The 21,858-nt window shown below is 44.5% G+C and overlaps 1 protein-coding gene across 1 annotated transcript in view; it reads left to right on the top strand.

Annotated features, from left to right (window-relative positions):
- CEP128 (centrosomal protein 128) overlaps positions 1 to 21,858 on the top strand; it is a 430,997-nt gene that overhangs the window by 376,787 nt on the left and 32,352 nt on the right. Inside the window, exon 21 of the mRNA XM_032801915.2 lies at positions 18,536 to 18,613. Coding sequence (XP_032657806.1) covers positions 18,536 to 18,613 — 78 coding nt within the window. The remainder of the gene's footprint in view (positions 1 to 18,535; positions 18,614 to 21,858) is intronic.

The raw sequence follows: 21,858 nt of genomic DNA, 5'->3' as shown, positions 1-21,858 counted from the left end.
CTAAAAGGGTACAATATAAACAAAATTAAGTCATTTATACATTTTAATTCTGGTTTTATGGACCCATGTTGTAATTCCTTGCACTTTCACAGAGGTATCTGTATGAGCCAATACTATGTGTGGGCCGGAGTATTTTGGCTCAAGTACCTCAGGATTGTATGTTGTTACCATGACCTGATCTCCCTCCTGTACATCCACCCAAGAGGGGGCGTTCTCTGAAGGGTCCTGGGCTTCTCATCAGTCTTGGACAGTTAGTCTCAGGGGGTGCAAGACTTCATTTAGACATTTGATATATTCCTGTGCAGTGTCAGAGATCAGGAGGATGGGAGCCGGGACTACACATCCTTCCCCCAATGACATAATTATTCCAGTAATGAGTTTGAAAGGGTGAAACTCCTGTACTAGCATGAGGGGTTGCCCTTATGGAAAGAAGGGAAGCAGGCAGTTGTGCTACCCAGTTGGATCCTTAACAATAGTATCCTCAGAAAGAGGGCACAGATGAGGTTCCCTTGTAGTCAGCATCAAAGTAGCAGGATTAAGAAGATTAAAGTGTGCAATTGTAATGTGTGGGCTTAAGAGGGTGCACTTCCACAAGGAACCAGTATGCCTTGCTGAAGTAAAGAGTGAATAATGTCACCTACCACATCCACGGCCTCAGGTTTGGTAGGTGGAGGGAGTTGACTGGTAACCTGGATGGTTGAGCAGAGATGAGCAGGCTCCAAACTGCAAGACAGTTTATTTTCTGCCCAAACAAAGAGGAACCCGGAACATAATTCTTGAAAAGGGTTAGAGGTGTTCCAATTGAGAGCCACCGATTTGGCAGTTGCAATAGAAGAGAGAAATTTATCATTACAGAGAGGAATGGTATGAGTACGCATAAGTTTATCAGCAAATGTAACTGTACTCTGAACAAGGTTAAGAGTTGCTACAAGGTTGCAGAGGACATCCATGCCCAAAATAGTCCCCTCTGCATTTGAAGCTACATAAAAAGACTGAGTCCAGAAGAATAGATTAGATTTTACAAGAACAGGGTAGCTTTTACAAGCCGTGAGTTATGCACCTCCTACCCTTGAAATAGTAATATACTGTTTAGTAATGGGGAGGGGGAAAACATACGCTTCTGTGTCCATGAGAATTGTGCATGGCCGGCCCCTTGTCCATGCTTCTAAGTGTGGCCTAATGAGCGGGGATGGGTGGGGGCGCGCTGGATGCTAGTGGGTCATGGAATTTAAAAGCCTGGCCATTTCCTCTTTGCTTAGGTGTGAGTAAGGATTGGCAGCTGGTTGAGATACCGGTTGGGGCTGGTTGCCCAAGGTTACTTGGCTTGGGCATCCAGCTGCCCAATGTCCAGTCTCCCCACATACAAAACACAGTGAGGTAAGGGGGGTGGTGAGGATGGGCCCAGGATCAGATTGAAGGGGCAGTGAGGTATTGCAGAGATTCAGCTGTCTGTGATTCTGTCCCTGACTAGACTTTAGGGCCTTGTGCCTGCAGTTCTTTTGGGCATGTCCAAAACACCCACAGTTACAGCAAATTACATTATATTTTGCTGTTACCACAGCAACATGAGCAGACTTGCTCTTTATCTCTTTAACTTGTTTGGCTTCTCATTCAAAGGCCGAAATACAGATGGATTCATAATCAGAGCCTGTGGCCACATCTACACTATGGGATAATATCGAATTAGCTAAAATCGGTTTTATAAAACTGATATTATAAATTCGATTTCATGCGGCCACACTAGGCACAGGTAATCACGGCGTTGTGCGTCCATGGTCGAGGCTAACGTCAATTTCTGAAGCGTTGCATTTGGGTAGCTCTTCCGTAGCTATCCATAGTTCCGCCCAGTCCCCCGCCCCTTGGAATTCCTGGGTTGATCATATTTGTCGCGGGGTTCTGGTAATGTCGTCAGTCATTCTTCCTCCGGGAAACAACAGCAGCATCCTTTCGCACCGTTTTTTCACTGGATTGCCTGCAGATCCATAGCACGGCAACCATGAGCCCGTTCAGCTTTTTTTTTTCCGGCACCGTAGTGTACGGATGCCGCGGACAGAGAGGCGATACTCCAGCGCTACACAGCAGCAGCATTGCTTTTGCAATGATAGCAGAGATGGTTACCGTCGTTCTGTTCCGTCTACTGCCGGAGAAACTGGCAATGAGATGACGGTTATCTCTCCTCCTCTGTACTGGCCGCTGCTATCATGAGTGCCCCTGGCTGAAATCGGCCGGGCGCAATGCAAAAGCAAAATTGGGATTGACTCACTTGGGACTGGAGTCAATCCCCCCTTAGGTTTCAAAATAGAGTCAGTCCTGCCTAGAATAAGGGGCAAGTGTATTAGAGACCAGTGTATCAGAAGCACAGCTGCTCCGTGTCAGTATTCACAGGGGGTGCCCTGCAACAATCCCACCCGTTGCTTCCCTCCTCCCCCACCTTCCTGATACCTTGGCAGTGTCCTGCCATTTGTGCAGAAGTAATAAGAATGCAGGAATGTAAGAACACTGAGTGTGTTAGTGACATAAATGAGGGGAGGCAGCTCCCGGCGCGATGATAGTCCAGGCAGGACATTAAGCGGTGTGGGGGAGAGGAGCCCAGCATGCTGCTGCTGTGGACAGTCCAGGCAGTACAGAATCTTTTCTTTACACAGGAAGGGAGGGGGCTGAAGCCCCAGCTGCTGATATGAAAGCGGTTATTAGCCGTTCTTGTCAACTACTGGAGTAACCAGCAATGTGGCCTCAATGTCAACATGTTAGATATCATGAGCGACTTACTAGTCCTATTGCCCGTCTACCACTGGCGGAGAGGGAGAGGAAAGGCAAGCATACTGCGTCTTCACTGCTGCAGCATCGCCCTCTACCAGCAGCATTCAGTACACATGGTGACATTGAAAGTAGTCAAGAATGATTCTTTCCCTTTTCTTTCACGGTGGGGGGGAAGGAAACTGAGGAGCTGTTCCCTGAACACGTCAGACACTGTGTTTGAACCTACAGACAATTGGGAGCTCAGCCAGAATGCAATACTTTCAGAGACTGCTGTGGACTGTGCGATAGCTGGAGTCCTCAACCCCCTCCATCATGGTGTCCATTTGAGTCCTGGTTCCGTTACGCTTGTCACGCAGCACTTGTATCCTGGATTTTTTTTCAAACGCTTTGGCATTTTGTGTTCTGTAACGGAGCTCTGATACAACAGATTTGTCTCCCCATACAGCGATCAATCTAGTACTCCCGTATGTCCATGTGGAGCTCTTTTTGGATTTGAGACTGCATCGCCACCATGCTGATCAAGCTCCACCTGGGCAAATAGGAAATGTAATTCAAAATTCGCGGGGCTTTCCTATTTTACCTGCCGCGCTACATCCGAGTTCAGATTGCTGGTCCAGGCGGTCAGTGGTGCACTTGTGGGATACCGCCAGAGAGGCCAATAATGTCAATTTCCGTCCAACTACCATAATCCGTATTTTAATATCGAATTAGCGCTACTCCTTCGTCGGGGTGGAGTACAGAAATCGATTTAAAGAGCCCTTTATATCTATATAAAGAGCGTTGTAGTGTGGACGGGTACAGCGTTAAATCGATTTAACGCTCTTTAAATCGATTTAAACATGTAGTGTAGACCAGGCCTCAGTTCACTCCCAAATTAAGGGCTGTTTGCAGGTGGGAGTTAGAACCTTCCTTTCACATTTTTAGAAACCCTTGATCAGTTTTCTTTGGGTCCACAATGCCTGCATTGCTGGAATACATCTCCCATTTTCTCTCACAATACTGAGAAGCAGGCTCATCCTTGCCTTGTGTACAGCCCACAGTCAATCCCCAATTACCAGCTCTGTTCCCCAAGACTTCTTGGATGGCTTCCTTAAACTCAGCGCAGGCACGGGTCATGTCATTTTCAGATTCACATTTAACAGAGGCCCAAACACCGTTTTAGTGCCCTTCTGTAAGAATCTTGGCCCATAATAGATGGGGACATTTAGTGTTTGTTAAGATATAAAGATCCCTGGGATGTAATGTATAAGTGGTAACCATCTGGCTTATTTTTTTCCAGAATATCAAATTGGAGTCTTTTGGCTTTAGATCAGAGAGATTTTTTTCAGTAAGCCCCTCATTTCTTTTGTGCTGAGAGTAGTGTACTTATAAGTATTATGAGCCACTCTGTTTTCACCTGTCACTGACTACCAAGTGGTCACTTGGAGAGGGGCCAAGGGAGCACTGGCACTTAATTCTGGGTTAAGAGGAAGACAAGGCCAATTATCCCAGTTTTCCCCAGTGTGTGTCTAAGGGTTCCAATCTTGGATTTGTTTTTCAAGGTGTTTCCCATTGTTTTTGTTTTGGTCTTTATCAGTATCATTGCTTGAGTCAGGGTCAGTAAAATTACCTTTCTGTTGTGTTCTAGCAACAATACGGTGTGCAGAGGAGCTGTTTTCTTTTAGTTTTACTCTTAGAGCCTTGTTTTCTGCTCCAAGCTCACTTAGTTTGTGGTTGAAATCTGCCTTTTGATTCAGCTCTGATGTAAGAGCCTTTTGGAGTATTTCCAACTCATGTAATTTCCTTTCATATTCACAATACATTATTACAGTTCCTTTTTCTAATCTTCCTTTCATCTGACCAGACCACTACAACATACTGTCCATCGTACTCATGCCCTCATTCCATCCATCTTTTGCCATCATCTTTTGAACCTTCTCATGTTTCCCTTATATAAAATCAATGAGTCTCCCTAATTAGAGGGCATCATTAATGTTCTCCAGGGCCAGTCAATGAGTCTCCCTCCTGTAGAGGGTATAATTGGTGCACCCTGGGGCACGCCAATGAGTTCCCCTCCCACAGAGGGAATCATTGACACATTCTGGGGCAACTCATACAACACTGTATCCCAGCTTCCTGAAACCCAAAAGGAACAAGCCACCATTGAGTTCCTGCCTTGTGAGATCAAAGAACAATGAGGTGCTCCATTCCCTGAAAGACTCAAAGGCTATGTTAAGGTCCTTAGAGATTTACACAGAGAGCTCATAAGTATCAGCCCCAACAGAGACAAGGGTCACTGTCATATTCTATGGGCCTACAACCAGAATGTCAGCTTCCTAAAAAATCCCAGTACTCTCGGAGACATCCATCCTTGGCTTTCTCTGTTACTTACCTGAGAGTCACAGAGGCCGCTGCTTTGATAAGAGTGTTTAGAGACACTGATTCAAACCCTCTCTTTACCCCCCGGAGTCATCTTGCCCCTTTCCACTGAGCTTGGTCCACTGTTAAATCAGACGCATGGGTCAGAGACATCATCAACAAGGCAGCACTATTCATTTCCACACTTTACCCACTACCCACCTCTCTTCCCCTTTCCTCTTCAGGGAAGGGGACACTTTTTTGACACTTAGCTGTTCAACCCAGACAGTAAGAAGTTGTCACCACCTGCCCTGCAACTCTTGGTTCCTTAAATATTATGCAGCTGTGGCTCACACCCCTGACACTTAACAGCCAGCATACAAGCATGCAGGTCACATCCTGGCTTCCACCATGCAGTTACTTTTTACAGGGCGACTGCAACATCCGCCAGTCCCAAATTTCCCCAAAACCATCTGCCCTGGAGTATCCATCTCTCTCACTGAACACGTGCAGTAGTTATTAAGTTTACTGCTCCCTTAAAGAGAGAGCACCCACTGGCTTATTACCTTTAACAAACAGTCTGTTTTAATCAAAGCACTGAACTGGTTTATAGAAAGCATAAAGCAAGTTTATTAAACAAAAAGTCATAAGTTTAAGTGATAACTAGTAAAAGGAATAAAGATAGAAAGGCTTGAAAGAAAATAAAAAATTACACTTCTAAGACTAAAACTTTATTATATAGTCCTTGTTCAAGATGGTTTCCCTACTTATGGCAACTTTTCCAGCATGACTAGCTGTTCCATCCAGGATCCACCTTTGCAGAATCAGAGTGCTGGTTTCTTTGTGCCTTCAAGAGATGATGCTAAAATGGCTTTCTGTCCTTGTTTACATCTTCCCAAAGTCATTAACCCTGCTTCAAGAGGCAGGAAGGCTGGAGGTGCAGTCCTGGAGGTGCAGTCTCCATCCCCCATCAAAATTATTAGGTGATCAGTCTTTCCTGCTTGGTCTCCTGATGGCTTTGTCTACTTGATTGTAAATGTGCCTTCATTGTCTATGCCTGATGACCAGGCTGGTCAAACAAGTAAATATGCATTTCTATGTTTAGGGCAGACAGGGCTTATGCATTATTTGTCAAACACATTTAAAGAATTTAATTCTAGCACATATTTATAATTCTTTGTGCACACTCTTCACATACATCATACAAGAATATTAAGGATCAGTAGTTTTCCAGTGATATATTACATGCCACTTTCTGGGTATATATCATGACAATAGCATGTTAAGTGTAATGAATATGTCAGGCCTTACAGGAGTTGCTGACACAGAGTAGTGAACCACCAGTGGGCCTCTGTTTCACATCTTCTCACTACAATCCTACACATACAGAAGTGGCCTCATTGCTTTATCTTGGCACCTTACAGGTATCACAGGAGTACAAGGGAAGAAGCTTCTAACTCCCAATATTTAATCTTCCCTTCCTCAAACAACTCCAAAGCAAAGACATATGCCTCCTCAGGTTCAGGATGGTAATACTGCCTTCTGTCATTCCATCTCTCCAGGGTTAGGGTTGGTTATTGGCTCTCACCTTATAGGAAGCATCCTTCCACATTCACTTGGCCCCAGGAAGTACTTGAGATTCATACTGGTGCCAATTCTTTATCAGTACAAGGTACTGCCATTTGGACTCTCCAAAGCACTGAGAGTCTTTACCAAATATCTAGTCATGGTAACACCCCACTTTGATAAGACAGGGCAACCATATCTATCTTTATCTGGATGATTGACTGATCAGACATAAATCCCAGCAGGGTCTGTCTACTGGTGAGACATTGGATGGACAAGAGGGTCCTGGTGACATTTCCTGTCCTCACAGAGTTGACATGGTGGCTAGAACCCAAACATAAGGAGATTGGTACCATTCTCATCCCCAGGCCCTACCAAGACTTTACAGACACATCAGGGACAGGCTGGGGAGCCCGTCTGAACAAGTTATAGATGCAAAGGACCTGGCTCTTGGAAATTCTTCACATAACACAGGACTTCACATAAATGTCCTGAAACTTAGAGACATCAAGCTAGCTTATATGTAATTCTTACCTGTCCTCCCAGATTCCACAGTGCAAACCCCCTGATGGCAAACATCTCCATGAGGCACTATATAAACAAGCAAGGAGACACCTGCTCATCATCCCTCTATCTGGACGCTATCAGACTCTGAATATGATCCCACCAATACAGGATAACCCCAATGGTTTTTCACCTCCCTGCAGTCAGCAGTGACCTGGCAGACTTCCTAAGCAAACAACCAGTGACCAATCATGCGTGGTCCCGGTGGAGATCCATCATAAAGTTGAAATTCCATCATTGTAAGATTTCCATGACAGACCAAGAATAATGCCAGAATATCTTTTCCAGGGGGGACAGAGCTCATTGCCTGATGCCTTCCTTCTGCAGTGGAACCCAGGCCTTCTTTATAACTTTCCACTGATTCCCTTGACTCATGGGGTGATTTCCAAAATAAAAAAATAGAACAAACCACAATCATTCTTGTAGCTCCATATCAAGAGAGATGGCTTTGGATGACACACTTGCTACAGATATCCTTTCAGCTGCCAATGCATCTCCCCCACTCCCTGGATTTGATTGCATGTCATGTCTGATAGCCTATCCAGACCCAAAGTCACTGCATCTGATTAATTTGCCCAGATATTAGCTGGGTAAGTAACACGGACAGGACCGTTCCAGAGAAGTCCAGGAGATCCTGATACAGAGCAGGAAGACATCCACCAAAAGGACTTGTGCATCAAAATGGAAGAGATTCTTGATTTGGACCTCTCCATAGGGCATGGACCTTATGCAGGCTATAGTACCAAAGATCTTCAATTGCTTGCTGCATCTGAAACACTCTGCCTTATGATCCGCCTTCCAGCAGTCTTTGCTTGCCATATGCCAATACAGTCATGCTTGATCTGTTTATGCCTGGGGCACTGAAATTTCTCAAGGTCCTGCTAAATACTTATCCACTAATAAGAGAACCTTCTCTTGCCTGGAATCTCAGCATTGTCCTCTTGAGATTCCTGTGCATTCCCTGCGATCCTCTGTCAGAACACATCTTACTTCATCTCACTCTGAAGACGGATCACCCTTGTTGCTGTCACTTCAGCTAGGAGAGTGAGTGAGCTGACCCTCTCTATATGATATTTCATAGTGACAAAGTGATATTGTATCCTCATCCTAAGATCATCCCCAAGATCGTCTCACAGTTCCATCTCAATCAGTCAATCCATTTGCCTGTCTTCTTCCCAATGCCCAATCAACATTGAGAGAAAAGTTACAGATGCTGGACATTTCCAGAGCCTTACTTTACTATGTGGGCAGAACCAAACTAATCAGATTGTCTCCTCATTTATTACTGGCTATAGCCAGCCATTCAAAAGGCCAGGCCACCTTATCACAGCTAATATCTAAGTGGATAATGGAACATACCTTGCTGTGTTACCAGCTGGCTGCTGTACCTTTTCCACTGAACATCAAGGCTCTTACCACCAGAGCTGAAGCAACATCCCCTGCCTGTATCAGAAATGTGTCAAATTCTGAAATCTGCAAGGTGGCAACATGTAGTAACCCATTGACCTTTGTCAAACATTATGCATTGGACATAGCCACCAGGGCAGATGCCAAGTTTAGGAGAGCAGTACAGCAATCACTGTTCAGCTGATGCAGCTGATAATGCTTCATCCCACCATCAGCCAGGGTGCTACTTGCCAGTCGCATACAGTGGGATCCATGCTGGCATACACTCAAAGGAAAAAGAACAGTTACTTACCCCATAGTAACTGTGGTTATTTGACCAGCCGTCCATTTCCTGCTTTCAGAGACCTCAGTGAACATGGGCTTTAAATTGCAAGGGAACTGATGGAGGATTGTGGCTTCTCCAACTTTGATGCTCTTGCATCGGAGCACAAGAAGCCACGGGGGCTTGCAAAGCCCCAGTGGATACTGCTATTCAATAGACTGTGATCTCATGCTCGTGAGACTCATGTGCACGTACAATGCGATTCACACTGACAACTACATCTCAAAAAACCACAGTTACTGTAAGGTAATAATCATTCTTTTCTCTGTTTTGGATAAGTTTCAAATATGGCTTTAGTTGAATTATATAGTTGCTGATCCCCTGTTTGGCTGACACCAAGACACTGATGAGGGTCAGCAGAAGATACTTTGTTTTCCTGAGGGAGAGCTGTTGCTAGTATGCTTTCTATGAGCTGGGCAGATGAACATCCTGGACTTTCTTCCAGATTTTTTTAAATTGAGCAAAAAATAATAATTTTATACCCTGGGGACTGTTGTTGTTAGATCTAGAAACTGAATTTTTGAGCATATGCCACACTTTGTTATTATTTATTGTTTGCAGTTTCACAAAGAGAAACAATCCTCTGAAAAAGATGAGACAGGCCTGCTTCCCTTTAGAATATTGCCTTGTTTAATCTGTTTATCTGTACAGTTAGGAAACTGTTGTACATTCTATTTTTTGACATTTTCGTCTTCACATTCTAATAAGGTTTGGTACTACTGAGAGTTTAAACTCTCTGGGGCAGGAACTGTCTTTTGTTGTGGGTGTACAATGCAATGCAAATAGCAATAGGTTTCTGGGCTGCCATATGAGTGTCTGTTCCATTCCTTCTTTGTCATTACAGACCCTTTTATCTCTGTTAGGTGATTGAGGTTTGACTCCAACTATGCTGCTGAAGAACTGCACCTTTTGCTATATTTCAGTCTGATACAGGTTGATTTCTCTTTGGGAGTAAAGGAGGCTTGTAAGGCCATATTAAATATCTGTTTGACCAAGGAGGTGTACATTTTCCTCCCTAATGCTGACCATACAACAATTTTTCATTCATTTATTATTTTGCTTCTTTAACATTTTGGGGTGACCTTTCATCTGATTCAGACTGCAGCCTTCTGGGGCAGAATGCACTAAACATGTAATAGCCCTGCTTAGAGCTATCCACTTGTTTCCTCTTTGTATCCTGTTAAGATTAAAGGTGTCATAGTCACTCTAAAAGCTTGGTCTGGGACCTAGCTAGGATGGTCTTGCTGTCTGGTGAGCCGAACTCTCCAGAATGAGCAGAAAAGCTTCCTTAGTTGAAGGCCATTAACCCAGTTTGCACAGACTTCGGAGCATGCTGTCATTTGACTTTGTAATTGATTCATTTTGTGTGGCTTATGGGTTTTTGCTTAGTTTTTGTTTATACTTCAGCTTGCAGCAGCAGCAATAAGGTTTATGGTTCTTTGTAGATTAGGAACTAGATTAAAAGAACCTGATGCAGAGTAGTGTAATTTATACCTCCATGTGCCAGTGAGGCCTCTTATGCCAAAGGAAGTATTCACTCAAATAAATAAAGAAATAAATAAAGAAATAAATAAATGAATGAAAAGCAATGTTGCTTCTACGTGTCCTTCAGCAAGTAGTGGAGGCACAGCCTCTGAAGAACTCCAAAGTAACCTGGTCATTAGGAACGCTGAGGAGATGCTCATTATTAGTGCATGCACCATCTAACCTAGCCACACGCCTTCCCTGGATCTTACCACCCACTTGTTTTCAATTGTGCTCAACTTGCTATAGGTTGGATTTGAACCATTGGTGTAGAGATGAAATGCTCCCTATGTATCCTGCTATTGATTCATTGCCCAAAACTTTCTAAAATCTTTAGTAGATATATTTCTACTGCAAAAAAATATAAAATTTTGAGTATACATATTCTTTGCATAATTCTTAACTGTAAATGTTTCTATTTATGAAAAATAACTGTGGTTCATTCCTCTTTGTGCAGGGTGGGTGTGCATACACACATACTTCTGTTGCAGATTTACAAATTAATATTTTTGTTAAATCCACTTCACTATTACAATTACAATACAAGGAAATTGTAGATTCTTTCCGCATAATATCACTAAGATCTGGCCTTTTCTATCCAGCCGCACTTCAAGTGCTTAAGGGGAGGGTGTCATGATCCCCACATCTGCCCATCTCCCTTTCCAGCACTTAATTCTGACCCAAATCAATCTTGTCCCTTCAGCCCTCCCATCTGTTCTGCCCCCTCCAGCCTCATCTCTGCTCTTCCTGAAGCCCCTGGATTTTTTCACACCCATCTTCTAGGCCTAGTAGGGGGCCTTCAGCAGGGACCCCTTCTGTCCCTTCCAGGCTGGGGGCGCAGCTCCAAGGGCTCTTCATTCCCCTCTGCCCTTCCTGTTGTGTATTTGGTTGTCATGGTTTTTGTTCCTATGGTAACTGAGTTAGATTATATGGGGATAGCCCAGCCAGCTTTGGCCGGTTAGGCGAGCTCTGTGTCTGTAAATAAATGGTAGTTTTGTTAGCTGTCTGCTGTCTGCTCTCAAGTGATTTCTTCCTAAACCGGCTGCCCCCAAGGATATAACAAGTGGCGACGGAGGATGGGATTCTGGTGCTGCTCCAGTAACAGAAGGAAGTAGAAGTCAAGGGAAAGAACAAACAAACAAAAAAACTGCTTGTTTGCACTGACTGTGAAAGTGAAACTAAAAATCATGGCTACTCTGACTGGGGCACTGGAACCTTTTGATGAGAATATAGTGGAGTGGCATGTGCATACTGAGCGTTTTGAGCTTTTTGTTGTTGCAAATGACATTACAGAAGTGAAGAAGGTGCCAATATTCTTAAGTGTTGTAGGGGCTAAAACCCACTCCCTGCTACACAGCTTACTACACCCTGTTAAGCCTGAGACTAAATCTTACAGTGACATCGTGGAAATCCTGGGGTCCCATTTTTCCCCAAAACCACTTGTAATTACTGAAAGATATCAGTTGTACAAAAGAGACCAAAAAGATGAAGAAACAGTTGTACAATTTGTAGCAATTTGAAAAAAGCTAGCAGAACACTGTGAATTTAAAGAGACGTTAAATGATGCCCTGCATGACAGGTTAGTGTGTGGCCTCTACAGTGAAGCTATACGGAAGCGCCTACTGACAGAGGCTCAGCTTACATTACAGAAGGCTGTTGATATTGCTGTGTCCATGGAACTGGCTACCAGGAAGGCGCAATACATCGGTGCATCCTGTAGGGTGCAAAAAGTGTCACAAGAACCTACCCACAAAACTGTGCAGAGTCAGGAGTGTGACCGCTGTGGTAAGCCAGGTCACCAGGCATCAGAATGCTGGTGTAAGGACCTGGTGTGTCGACACTATGGCAAAAAGGGACACATTGAGTGTGCCTGTAAACAAAAGAAAAAGAGGCCTGTGGTCTGGCTGACAAAAAGAGGAACCCTGCATACCCTAGAGCAGACCCAGGATGATCAAGGTGACACCTCATCGCAAGAGGAAGTGCCCACTTGCATGCTTTGTCGGTTTGGTGTGGCTCACATGAAATACTGGGTAACCCTCTGTTGGATGGCAAACCTATATGCATCCGAACTGGACACGGTGCAGCCGTCTCGCTGGTCTCTGAGACTTGTATAAAGAAACGCTATAGCAGATCTTCTGCTTAAGGCAACAAAACTGTTTTTTTCTGAAGACGTATATGGAGAAGATGTGCCATGTTGGGCACTATTGAATATTAAGGTGGGAGCTCAATGGGACAGGCTGCTAATTGCCACTGTTTTGTGGTGAGAGGTTAACTACCAACCTTAATGGGTAGGGTCTTGCTTGGGAAGATTCAGCTGAACTGGGCAGTAAGTGCACCGGATTGGACTAAAGAAGGAAACCAGTCACCCCCTATACTAATGGAAACAGCTGCTGTTTTGGACGATGATTTGGAAGTATGAAGGGAATCACTGTGACCATGAACATTAAACCTGACAGTCCACTCAAATCTCTTGAAAGCCGAATTGTGCCATGTCTTGCCATCAGCCCAAAGTTGACGCAGACCTGGGAGCGCCTGGGTCACCAATGGAGTCCTAATGACCAGTGTACCCAGTGAACGCTATGGGCCATCTATCGTATCCAATTAGTGAAGAAAGATGGCTCTCTCCGGATTTGTGGTGATTTTAAGTCATGTCAATCCAGTGTTGGGTGCAGAGCAATACCCGCTTCCCGCATCGATGACCTCTTCGCAGGCCTGGGGGACAAAAGTCACGTAAGATTGATCTGAGTCAAGCATATTTACAGATGGACATCGATGAAAAGTCCAAGAGCTGTTGACTATTGTGACCGATAGGGCTTTATCGATACTGTCGCTGCTACCTTCAGAATAACGTCTGCTCCGCCTGTTCCAGAGGCTATGGACCAGATCTTGTGTGGTTGTCAGGAGTTCAGTGCTATCTGGCTGATATCCTGGTCACTGGAAGGAATGAAGAGGATCACTATAAGATTTAGAAGTACCCCCTACAAAGACTGGAAGAGTATGGCTACGAGTTCGACAAAGACAAGTGTGAATTCTTCGAGCGCCTCTGTGAATATCTGGGACACATCATTGATTCTGCAGGTCTTCATAAGGCCCCTGTAAAAGATTAAAGCTATTGTGGAGGCTCCCACGTTCGAAATGTAAGTAGCTGCGCTCATTTCTAGGACTACTGAACTATTATGGAAAGTTCATCTCACAGTTAGCCACACTGCTAAAAACACTCATGAGCTCCTGGGGCAGAACAAGGCCTGGAAGTGGACTGAAGGCCTGTGATAGTGCATTTAACAAAGCTAACGATTGCATTGCTAAATTCTGAAGTTCTAACACACTTTGATCAATCCTTACCCTACAATTGGCCTGCGATGCCTCCTTATGGAGTGGGAGCAGTCATGTCACACATTAGCCTTCAGGGAGAAGAAAGACCTATTGCTTTTGCTGTCACGCACGCTAAGCAAAGCAAAAACTAAACTACGCCCAAATCGAACGTGAGGCATTAGAATTGGTTTTGGAATTCGGAGTTTCATCATGTACCTGTTTGGCGAAAGTTTACTCTTCTCACAGAGCATGAACCTCTGACATCAATTTTGGACCCTACACAGGCATTCCCCCATTAGCTGCTAGTCGTATGCAACGTTGGGCATTGTTACTTTCACACACACATATGAAATCAGATATCGAAATCCACTCTGCACAGCGATGCAGATGGCCTCTCAGGTTGCCTTTGCTGGTCAAACATCAAGATAGTTGCCCCAAAAGGAAATCTTCTACTTTGAACAGGTAGAGAATACACCCATCACTGCTACTCAGATAAAGAAGGCAACTCGCATTGACCTAGTATTTGTCCCAAGTTATGGACCTGTGATGCATGGAAAGTCTCTGACAAACCTCTCCGGTCTCACCTGACCTTGTTTACCTACATGTCCAGGAGGACGGAGTTATCGGTCCAATCTGGTTGTTTGTTGTGGGGGAGTGTAGCGATCGGCGGTGTGGCTCCCCTCCTCCACAGGGGAGGGTTGAGTCCCGTCAATCATCCCCAGGGCGGAACCGCTGGGTGAAGTCCCGTCCCTCAAGGGTCAGCGGCGGACCAGAAGGATAAAAGCCGGGCTCCAGCCTTCAGTCAGGCCCCAGCCACGCGGGAGCAGACGTGCCTGCTGGCTCTTGTCACTGGGAGCTGGCTGCTAGGCCCGAGGCCGGTACCAGGAGCTACCCCGTTGCCCACTACGCGAGGAGCTGCCAGAGCTACCGATCGGCTGCTACGATGAGGAGCTGCCAGAGCTACCTCGCAGCTGCTACGACGAGGAGCTGCAGAGCTAGCCCCGTCCTTGCTACGGGCCCGAGGAGCCGTCGGACCAGACCTGGCCCGCCTCCCTGAAGGTACTCCTGGATCTGCCAACCAGTCCTGACTGGGAGGAGCCATGGTGCTGGGCGACCCTGCGGACCAGTAGGAAACAGGGGAGGAAATTGAAGTAGCCTGGGGGCAGCTGACTACAGTCAGGCTGCAGAGGGCCCCGAGCCTATGGCCATGTGCTTCAGTCAGGATCCCCACTGATCGCTCTGTCAGTGTGTTTCGGTCAGGATCCCCCCGATCACTCTGTCAGTGTGTTTCGTCCGGATCCCCACTGACTGCCACTAGCGGCAACAGCCGCTAATAGGGCCCGGGCTGGAACGCAGAGGAGTGGGTGGGCCTGCGTTCCCCCTGCCATCCGTAGCTGGGTGGCAGAATCCCCTCGCCTCGCCTAACGAGGCCCAGTGTGATTGCTACTGCTCTGCCCTGCCCGAAAAGGGCCAGAGCTTATTGTACTGTGTTTGGTGCCCCGCCCGACCAAGGGCTGGGCCCCTATAGACTTTACCGACGCTCGCCTGCTCCACAAGGGCTAGAGCTTTTGTACGGTGTTCGGTGCCCGCCCGACCCAAGGTTGGGCCCCTCTAACTTGGTCATTGCCCTGCCCAAAGGGCCGGAGCCCAGGGGGGGGAATTGTAACTGTTTGTGGTGCCCGCCTGCATCAAAGCTGTGGGCCCCATTGACTTACCTATGCTCAGTCCTCTCCATAGGGACCGAACGTCCCCGGACGGTGGCCGCGGGTCCCAAGGGGCCGGACCCGCAGAGGACAGGACGAGGCTGGTGTGGCTCCCCTCCTCCACCAGGGAGGGTTGAGCCCCAGCACCCTCATACAGGGAGATGTGTCATTATTCCACCACCACTATCACAGATGTTAGAACAGCTACATTCCGGTCACTGTGGAATAGTGTGCATGAAGGAAATTGCATGAAGCTATTTTTGGTGGCCTGGATTTGGACAGTGCTATTTGAAGAGAAGGCAAAGCTTTGTATGTCGTGTCAGGACTGTGTGAGGAATGCACCCAGTGGGCACCCCTACACCCATGGACTGGCCTGAAAACCCATGGCAATGTATTCACATTGACTTTGCTGCCCCTTGAAGGAAGCATGTTCTTGGTGGCAGCAGATCCCCATTCTAAATGGCCAGAAGTCTCTATAATGCAGTCCACTACTGCAGAGAGTACTATCCAAAAACTACAGGACTCTTAGTTGTTTCAGTCTGCCAGAACAACTTGTGAGCGACAATGGACCGCAGTTCGTCTCTCAGGAGTTCAGAATTTTTATGAAGGCAAATGGGATACACACATCAATCAGCACCATATCATCCATCCACCAATGATTAGCTGAAAGATATGTGCAGACAATGAAATACGCTTTGAAATCAGCAAGGGACAAACACTCCATTCAAAAGCGTCTGGGATACTTCTTACTTTCCTACAGAAACACATCTCACTTCTACGACCCAAGCATCCACGGCTTTCTAATGATGGGACGAAAACAACTGCGCACTTGCTTTGATCTGCTGAAACCTCTGAACCCTGACAAATTGTGCAACATCAGCAGCAATATCAAGGTCATCAGACGGGCACCCAGAGCAAAGACAGAACCTTTAGCCAGGACAGCCAGTTTTGGCTCGGAATTATACTTCCAGAGCTAAATGGGTCCCTGCCACGATCATCACTCAAACAGGACTTGTTTCTTACACAGTCTGGACTGCAGAGAGAATCTTACCTGGCGGCGACGTGTAGATCAGCTGTTGCCAGGTCATGCCAGTCCTCAGGACACATCTGCAGTGAGTGTCTGACTTCACCTCTTCTGGTGAGACACCGAATCACAAATCACCTGTTCCTGATGTTCTCCTCCATTACTGCCGGTGGCTGAGATATCCCTTTGCCCAGCATGAGATGATACACTCCTCACGCTGTTCGTGCTGCGGACCCTGAGCCTATGCTACTTCGGGTGCAACAACACTAGAAGTTCGCCATAATCCACATAGAGACAGAAGGCCTCCTCATCGGCTGGATCTTTAGGTAGGGTGAACCCACGGTTATGGGACAAAATAATCCCCAGGGTTTAGCCAGGAATGGAGGCAGTCTACCCTCCTTCTCTAATCTAGTGTGTGTTTTATTTAGGGGATGTTCTTATTAGGGGGGGGAGGAATATGTTGTGTATTTGGGTGTCATGATTTTTGTTCCTATAGCAACTGAGTTAGATTATTAGGGGATAGCCCAGCCTGCTTCGGCCGGTTAGGCGAGTTCTGTGTCTGTAAATAAATGGTAGTTTTGTTAGCTGTCTGCTGTCTGCTCTCAAGTGATTTCTTCCTAAACCAGCTGCCCCCAAGGATATAACACTTCCCAAGCCTCATGTTGCAGGGAGAGAGAGGTTAGGAGCAGAGGAGCCATCCAGTTGTTCACAGGAGAGGCTGGGGAGGAGGGAGCGCAGCTGCTCTGAGCTGCTGTGCTCTTTCTGCTCTTCCCCTCCTCCATCAGAATGGTGTGGGCTTTTGAGGGGAGGGGTAGAGAGCTCTGTCTGCTTTCTGCACCAGCTCTGATTCACTGCTGTACTCCTGGAGATAGGCAAGCGATGAAGGCTGCCAGTCATAGGGGGTTTTCTCCAGGTTGTACTGAGAATGTGCACCCTTCAGCTACCCAGTTCATTTTTAGGAAATTGTATTTCCTAGAGCTGCAACCTGGTGCACTTCAAGCACTACACAAAACTAAAACTCTCATCCAGGTTCTTATCATCTCACATCTCAGTTACTACAATGTCCTTTTATTGCCCCACTCATACCCAGCTTCTGGAGGGATCATTTTCTTAGCATGTTGCTTTAACATCACCGTTCTCTTTGCTCCTCTCTTCTGGCTCCCTCCTCTCTGTCATGTCAAACAAGCTAGATGTCCACTTTCAGGACCCATCCCGACCCATCCCTACTTTGCCTATCATCTCTCATTCAGTATCAAAAGATTGACTCACACCTCATTTGGTTTATGATGCCAGCCTCCATTGTCTGCTTGTTAAACATTTAAACAAGCTCCTTCATGCTTTCTCCATGCAGCCCCTCCTGCTTGACAGGAGCTCCCTGTAAACATCCATACAGCTACTTCATTATGCTCCTTCAAACCCCACCCCCGCTTAAAACTCTCCTTTGCCAGGATGCCTACAAAAAACTGTGCAATGGTTCGGCTGTTGGCGTCCTGAGACTGTTACCTGTCATGCTGACCAATATTGTCTCATTGTTTCCTTGTACTCCCCCATTTGTCAGTATACATCTGTTGTCTCTTGTCCTAAAATTAGCTTTTAACGTCTTTGGGGCAGGGTCTATCTTCTTGTTCTGTTTGTACAGAATCTAACACAATGGGGTCCGGGTCCGTGGCTCCTAAATGCTGCTATGATGATGATGATAATTAATAATAAGATGAACATTAGAAATTACATCCATTGTGAATAAGAATCATTGCAATCAAGAAATTGATTAAAATTCTTTATAGATGCTCATGATAAGAGTGCAATTTGTTAACAATTGCATTATCGTTGTCATTTTTAGCAGTTAGTAGCAATTATTTTTACACTGAGTAGTTTAATGACACATACACAGATATTTATGTAAATCCTGGAGGTTACAACATGTGCAGGGAATTTGTGTTTCAGACTTCAGAATAGAGTTGAAAGCATTTATCAAATTTTTATAATGCTTCTTTTTTCTTGTGTTCTATTCTTCAGAGTACCCGAGTGGCCTTGGACCATCTAGAGTCCGTTCCTGAGAAACTGAGCCTTTTGGAAGATTTCAAAGATTTTGGAGTAAGAACGTTTTCACTTATCTCTCAGTATTTCTGAATTGTTGAGAATAACTGACAACTTCCTTATGTGCAAAGAAAAATCTATTACCTAAAGGACATACAATGAAATCTAAACTACAGTATTCCAGTTTAAACTCATATAGTAATAGTGGGGTTTATTTCCTACTCTTGGGGAATTAGTTGAAAATCATGGAATTAGTTTAACTTTATACTGGTAAGGAAATACTGGAATAAGAATAGATTTAAAAATTTTATTAAAGCTAATGCTAAAAAGAATTATATAATGCATAGGTTGGGAAAAGAGTGTCTGTACATCTCTTATAGTGCTTAGATTATTCACAAATATAAAGTTAGTTTTTAAAAGTCATATGACTACATTATAAAACTTTCAGTTTAGGCAAGCCAAGATAATTAAGTAAACTATTTCAAGTACTGTTGCTATAGACTTTACTGACTTGTTCAAAATATGTTGATGTGGTGCCTTTTTTTATTAGTGATTATAACTTCTGCATTAATAATTAGAAAGAGGCAGGTTATTGTTTGATTTTTATGTAGACAATACATCCTGCAGTTCCCCTAGCAGTGCTATCCACAGTGAGGATTGCTGAGTGCCTCTGGTTTCACAGCCCAGGTCATTTATTGATAAGCCTGTGAAAACTACATAGTGAACATGAAAGCTGTTTGAGTGTCAAGTTCATTCATTATGTTAGGTAGATCCATCCTCATATATTGAGGGGGAAAATCAAGCACAAAGTTCAGTATGCCAAATTGATAAACATTGTCAGATGACCTTGAACATCAAATGCTATCATTACTTTCTATGAATGTATACTCCAATGTTTAGGAGTGCAACTCTTACATGTAAAGTGCTTTCTTTGGAAGTCTACAGTATGTGCTGCAGATCTTCCACATTCTGTGTGATAGTACCAAGGTTGAAGAATGACTTAGGTCAGAAGGCCCCAGTTCAGCAAAGGACTTAAGCATGTGCGTAAGTTCCATAAAAGCTGACGAGCTTTGCAGAATCAGGTCCCAGTACAATGAATGTAGTGGTCTGAGTCTCATCCTGAGACTGTCTGCAGCTTTGTGCTATTGGTTTTTCCTGCTTAGTGGTGTATTAACAGAGAGATTGTTGTGCACGATGAAGGGGGATGCATTAGTAATACAGAACAATGCAATTCAATGGCCAAATCCTGTTTGCTGTACTCAGACAAGCAAGATTTTAACACTGATTTTAACAAGACTACTCTTGTGAGAGAGGTAAGCAGAATTTCACTTTACTTTATGTCCTTCACTTCACTTTTTATCTCAGACAAAACATTTCTTAAAGCACTTTACAGAGTTAAATTGTAGCACAAAAGGGAGAGAGAAGAGAGTTTAGAAATTATATCTGAAGGTTGAAGAGCAATTGATAATTGATTAGCTGTAGCGATACCGAAAGGCTGAGTGGGGTTGTAATGCATAGATGCTAACCTGCCATACAACTTGGGTTATAAATTCTTTGGCATGCACAGCCCTTGCCATCATCTTTTGCATGTGAAGCACTACACACCTTTATGTTACTGTAGGAATAATAATGGGTCAAATCATAAAGTCCTCCTTCAGATTTTACTTAATTACTTGATGATTTCAAGAAGAATTTTTCTTGTGTAACAACTTTAGCATTTCAACAAATAACAACAACAACAATAGGACAGTTAGCTCTTACTTAACCATCATCAGTAATAAATCACTTTAAACACTGCAATTAAATCTGTTCGTCCCAGTTTTTAAAATATTTTCCTAACAGATCCAGAGAAATGAGTGGAAATAGCTGAGGTTTGCAGTAAATCTGCCTGTATAGTTTCTATACTTGGTTTCTCACCTAATACCTACGAAAGTGTTCTTTTTCACAGCATAGCTGTCAAATAAAGGTATATGGTTGTCTTGACTCATGGGGACATATTGACAGTGTTAGGAGAAAGCCTGTCAAGGCTGGTAAGCCTACAATTAGATCTTTTGGGGCTTAATGGCTAAATTGCCGTGCTGTAATTCTTTTACATTCATGAGAGCCACACAAAATTAGGAAATTCTATTCTAAAAACCTGTTATTATTTTCTAAAGGAGAGTTGGGAACCCAATAGCTCAAACAAACTTTTAAATCAGAATTGTTTAAAACATCCATCAGTTAAAATGCATATTAATTTTCATTTATTTTCTATATAGAATCTTTCATACTGAGAGATCCACGGGCACTGCACAAATTACGTGTATAGGAAACACTGTGTTTTGATCTTTAGAGCACGAGGCTGTGAGTTAGGAGACCTTGGGGCTGATTCAGACTTCATCTTGGTTTTATATTGGTGTCTGTCCGTTATCTTCAGTAGAGCTCTCATTAGAGCTGGGTGAATAACTGATTTTTTTGGTTCATTGGCAGTTCCCTCTCCTGATGTGGAAAAGGGATTTGAACTTGGGTTTTATGCGTTGCAGGAGAGCACCCTAGCCACTGAACTATGGAATATTCTGGTCTTTCTCAGTCTCTTCTGTTGAAGTTCTTCCACTTTTGATGAATAATTAACTAGTCATTGGAGTAGGGACTTGAACTAGGGTCTTCTATATCTTAGGGCAGTGTCGTAACCACCAAGCTATAGAGTAATTCTCACATTTTTTTTCATTGGCCCAATGACTATTCATTGTCATTCATAGTAGCAATTCATAGTATTTAATAATTGGTTTATAAAAAGTGGAACACCTTCAGAGGGAAGGAGGGAGAGACCCACACCAGAATATCCCATAGCCTAATGGTTAGGACTGTCTCTTGGAGCATGGGGCTACACTAGTTAAAATCCCTTCTCCACATTAGGTGGAGGGGGGAATTGAACCTGGGGCCACATCCCACGTGCTGGTACTAACCACTGGGCTAAAACCTGTGAAGAAGTGCACCAGTAACACCACAACCACCACCTCCTCTGGTAGTTTTGTGAATGGCACCTTACATCCCAAAAATATTTTGCAAATTCAAATCAAATTTGCAAATAGTTTCGGTTCGACCCAAACTGTATTTTTTGGTGAATAAACTATTTGCTCTGAAAATTTTGCTCTAGCTCTATTTCTGATATACCCTAGCATGAGTGAGATCAGCATCAGACTCCTGAGCGCTAATCCTGGCAATGTGATTTTGGGCAAGCAACTGCACCTCTCTGTGCCTCACTTCCCTTGTCTGTTAAGTGGAGCTGACAATACCTATCTCACAGAGGAGTTGGAGCGGTT

The sequence above is a fragment of the Chelonoidis abingdonii genome, chromosome 4, assembly GCF_003597395.2.
Source record: "Chelonoidis abingdonii isolate Lonesome George chromosome 4, CheloAbing_2.0, whole genome shotgun sequence".
In the NCBI taxonomy this organism is placed as follows: Eukaryota; Metazoa; Chordata; order Testudines; family Testudinidae; genus Chelonoidis; species Chelonoidis abingdonii.
The sequence above is the reverse complement of the archived record's forward strand: the minus strand, read 5'-3'. Positions and strand labels throughout refer to the sequence as shown.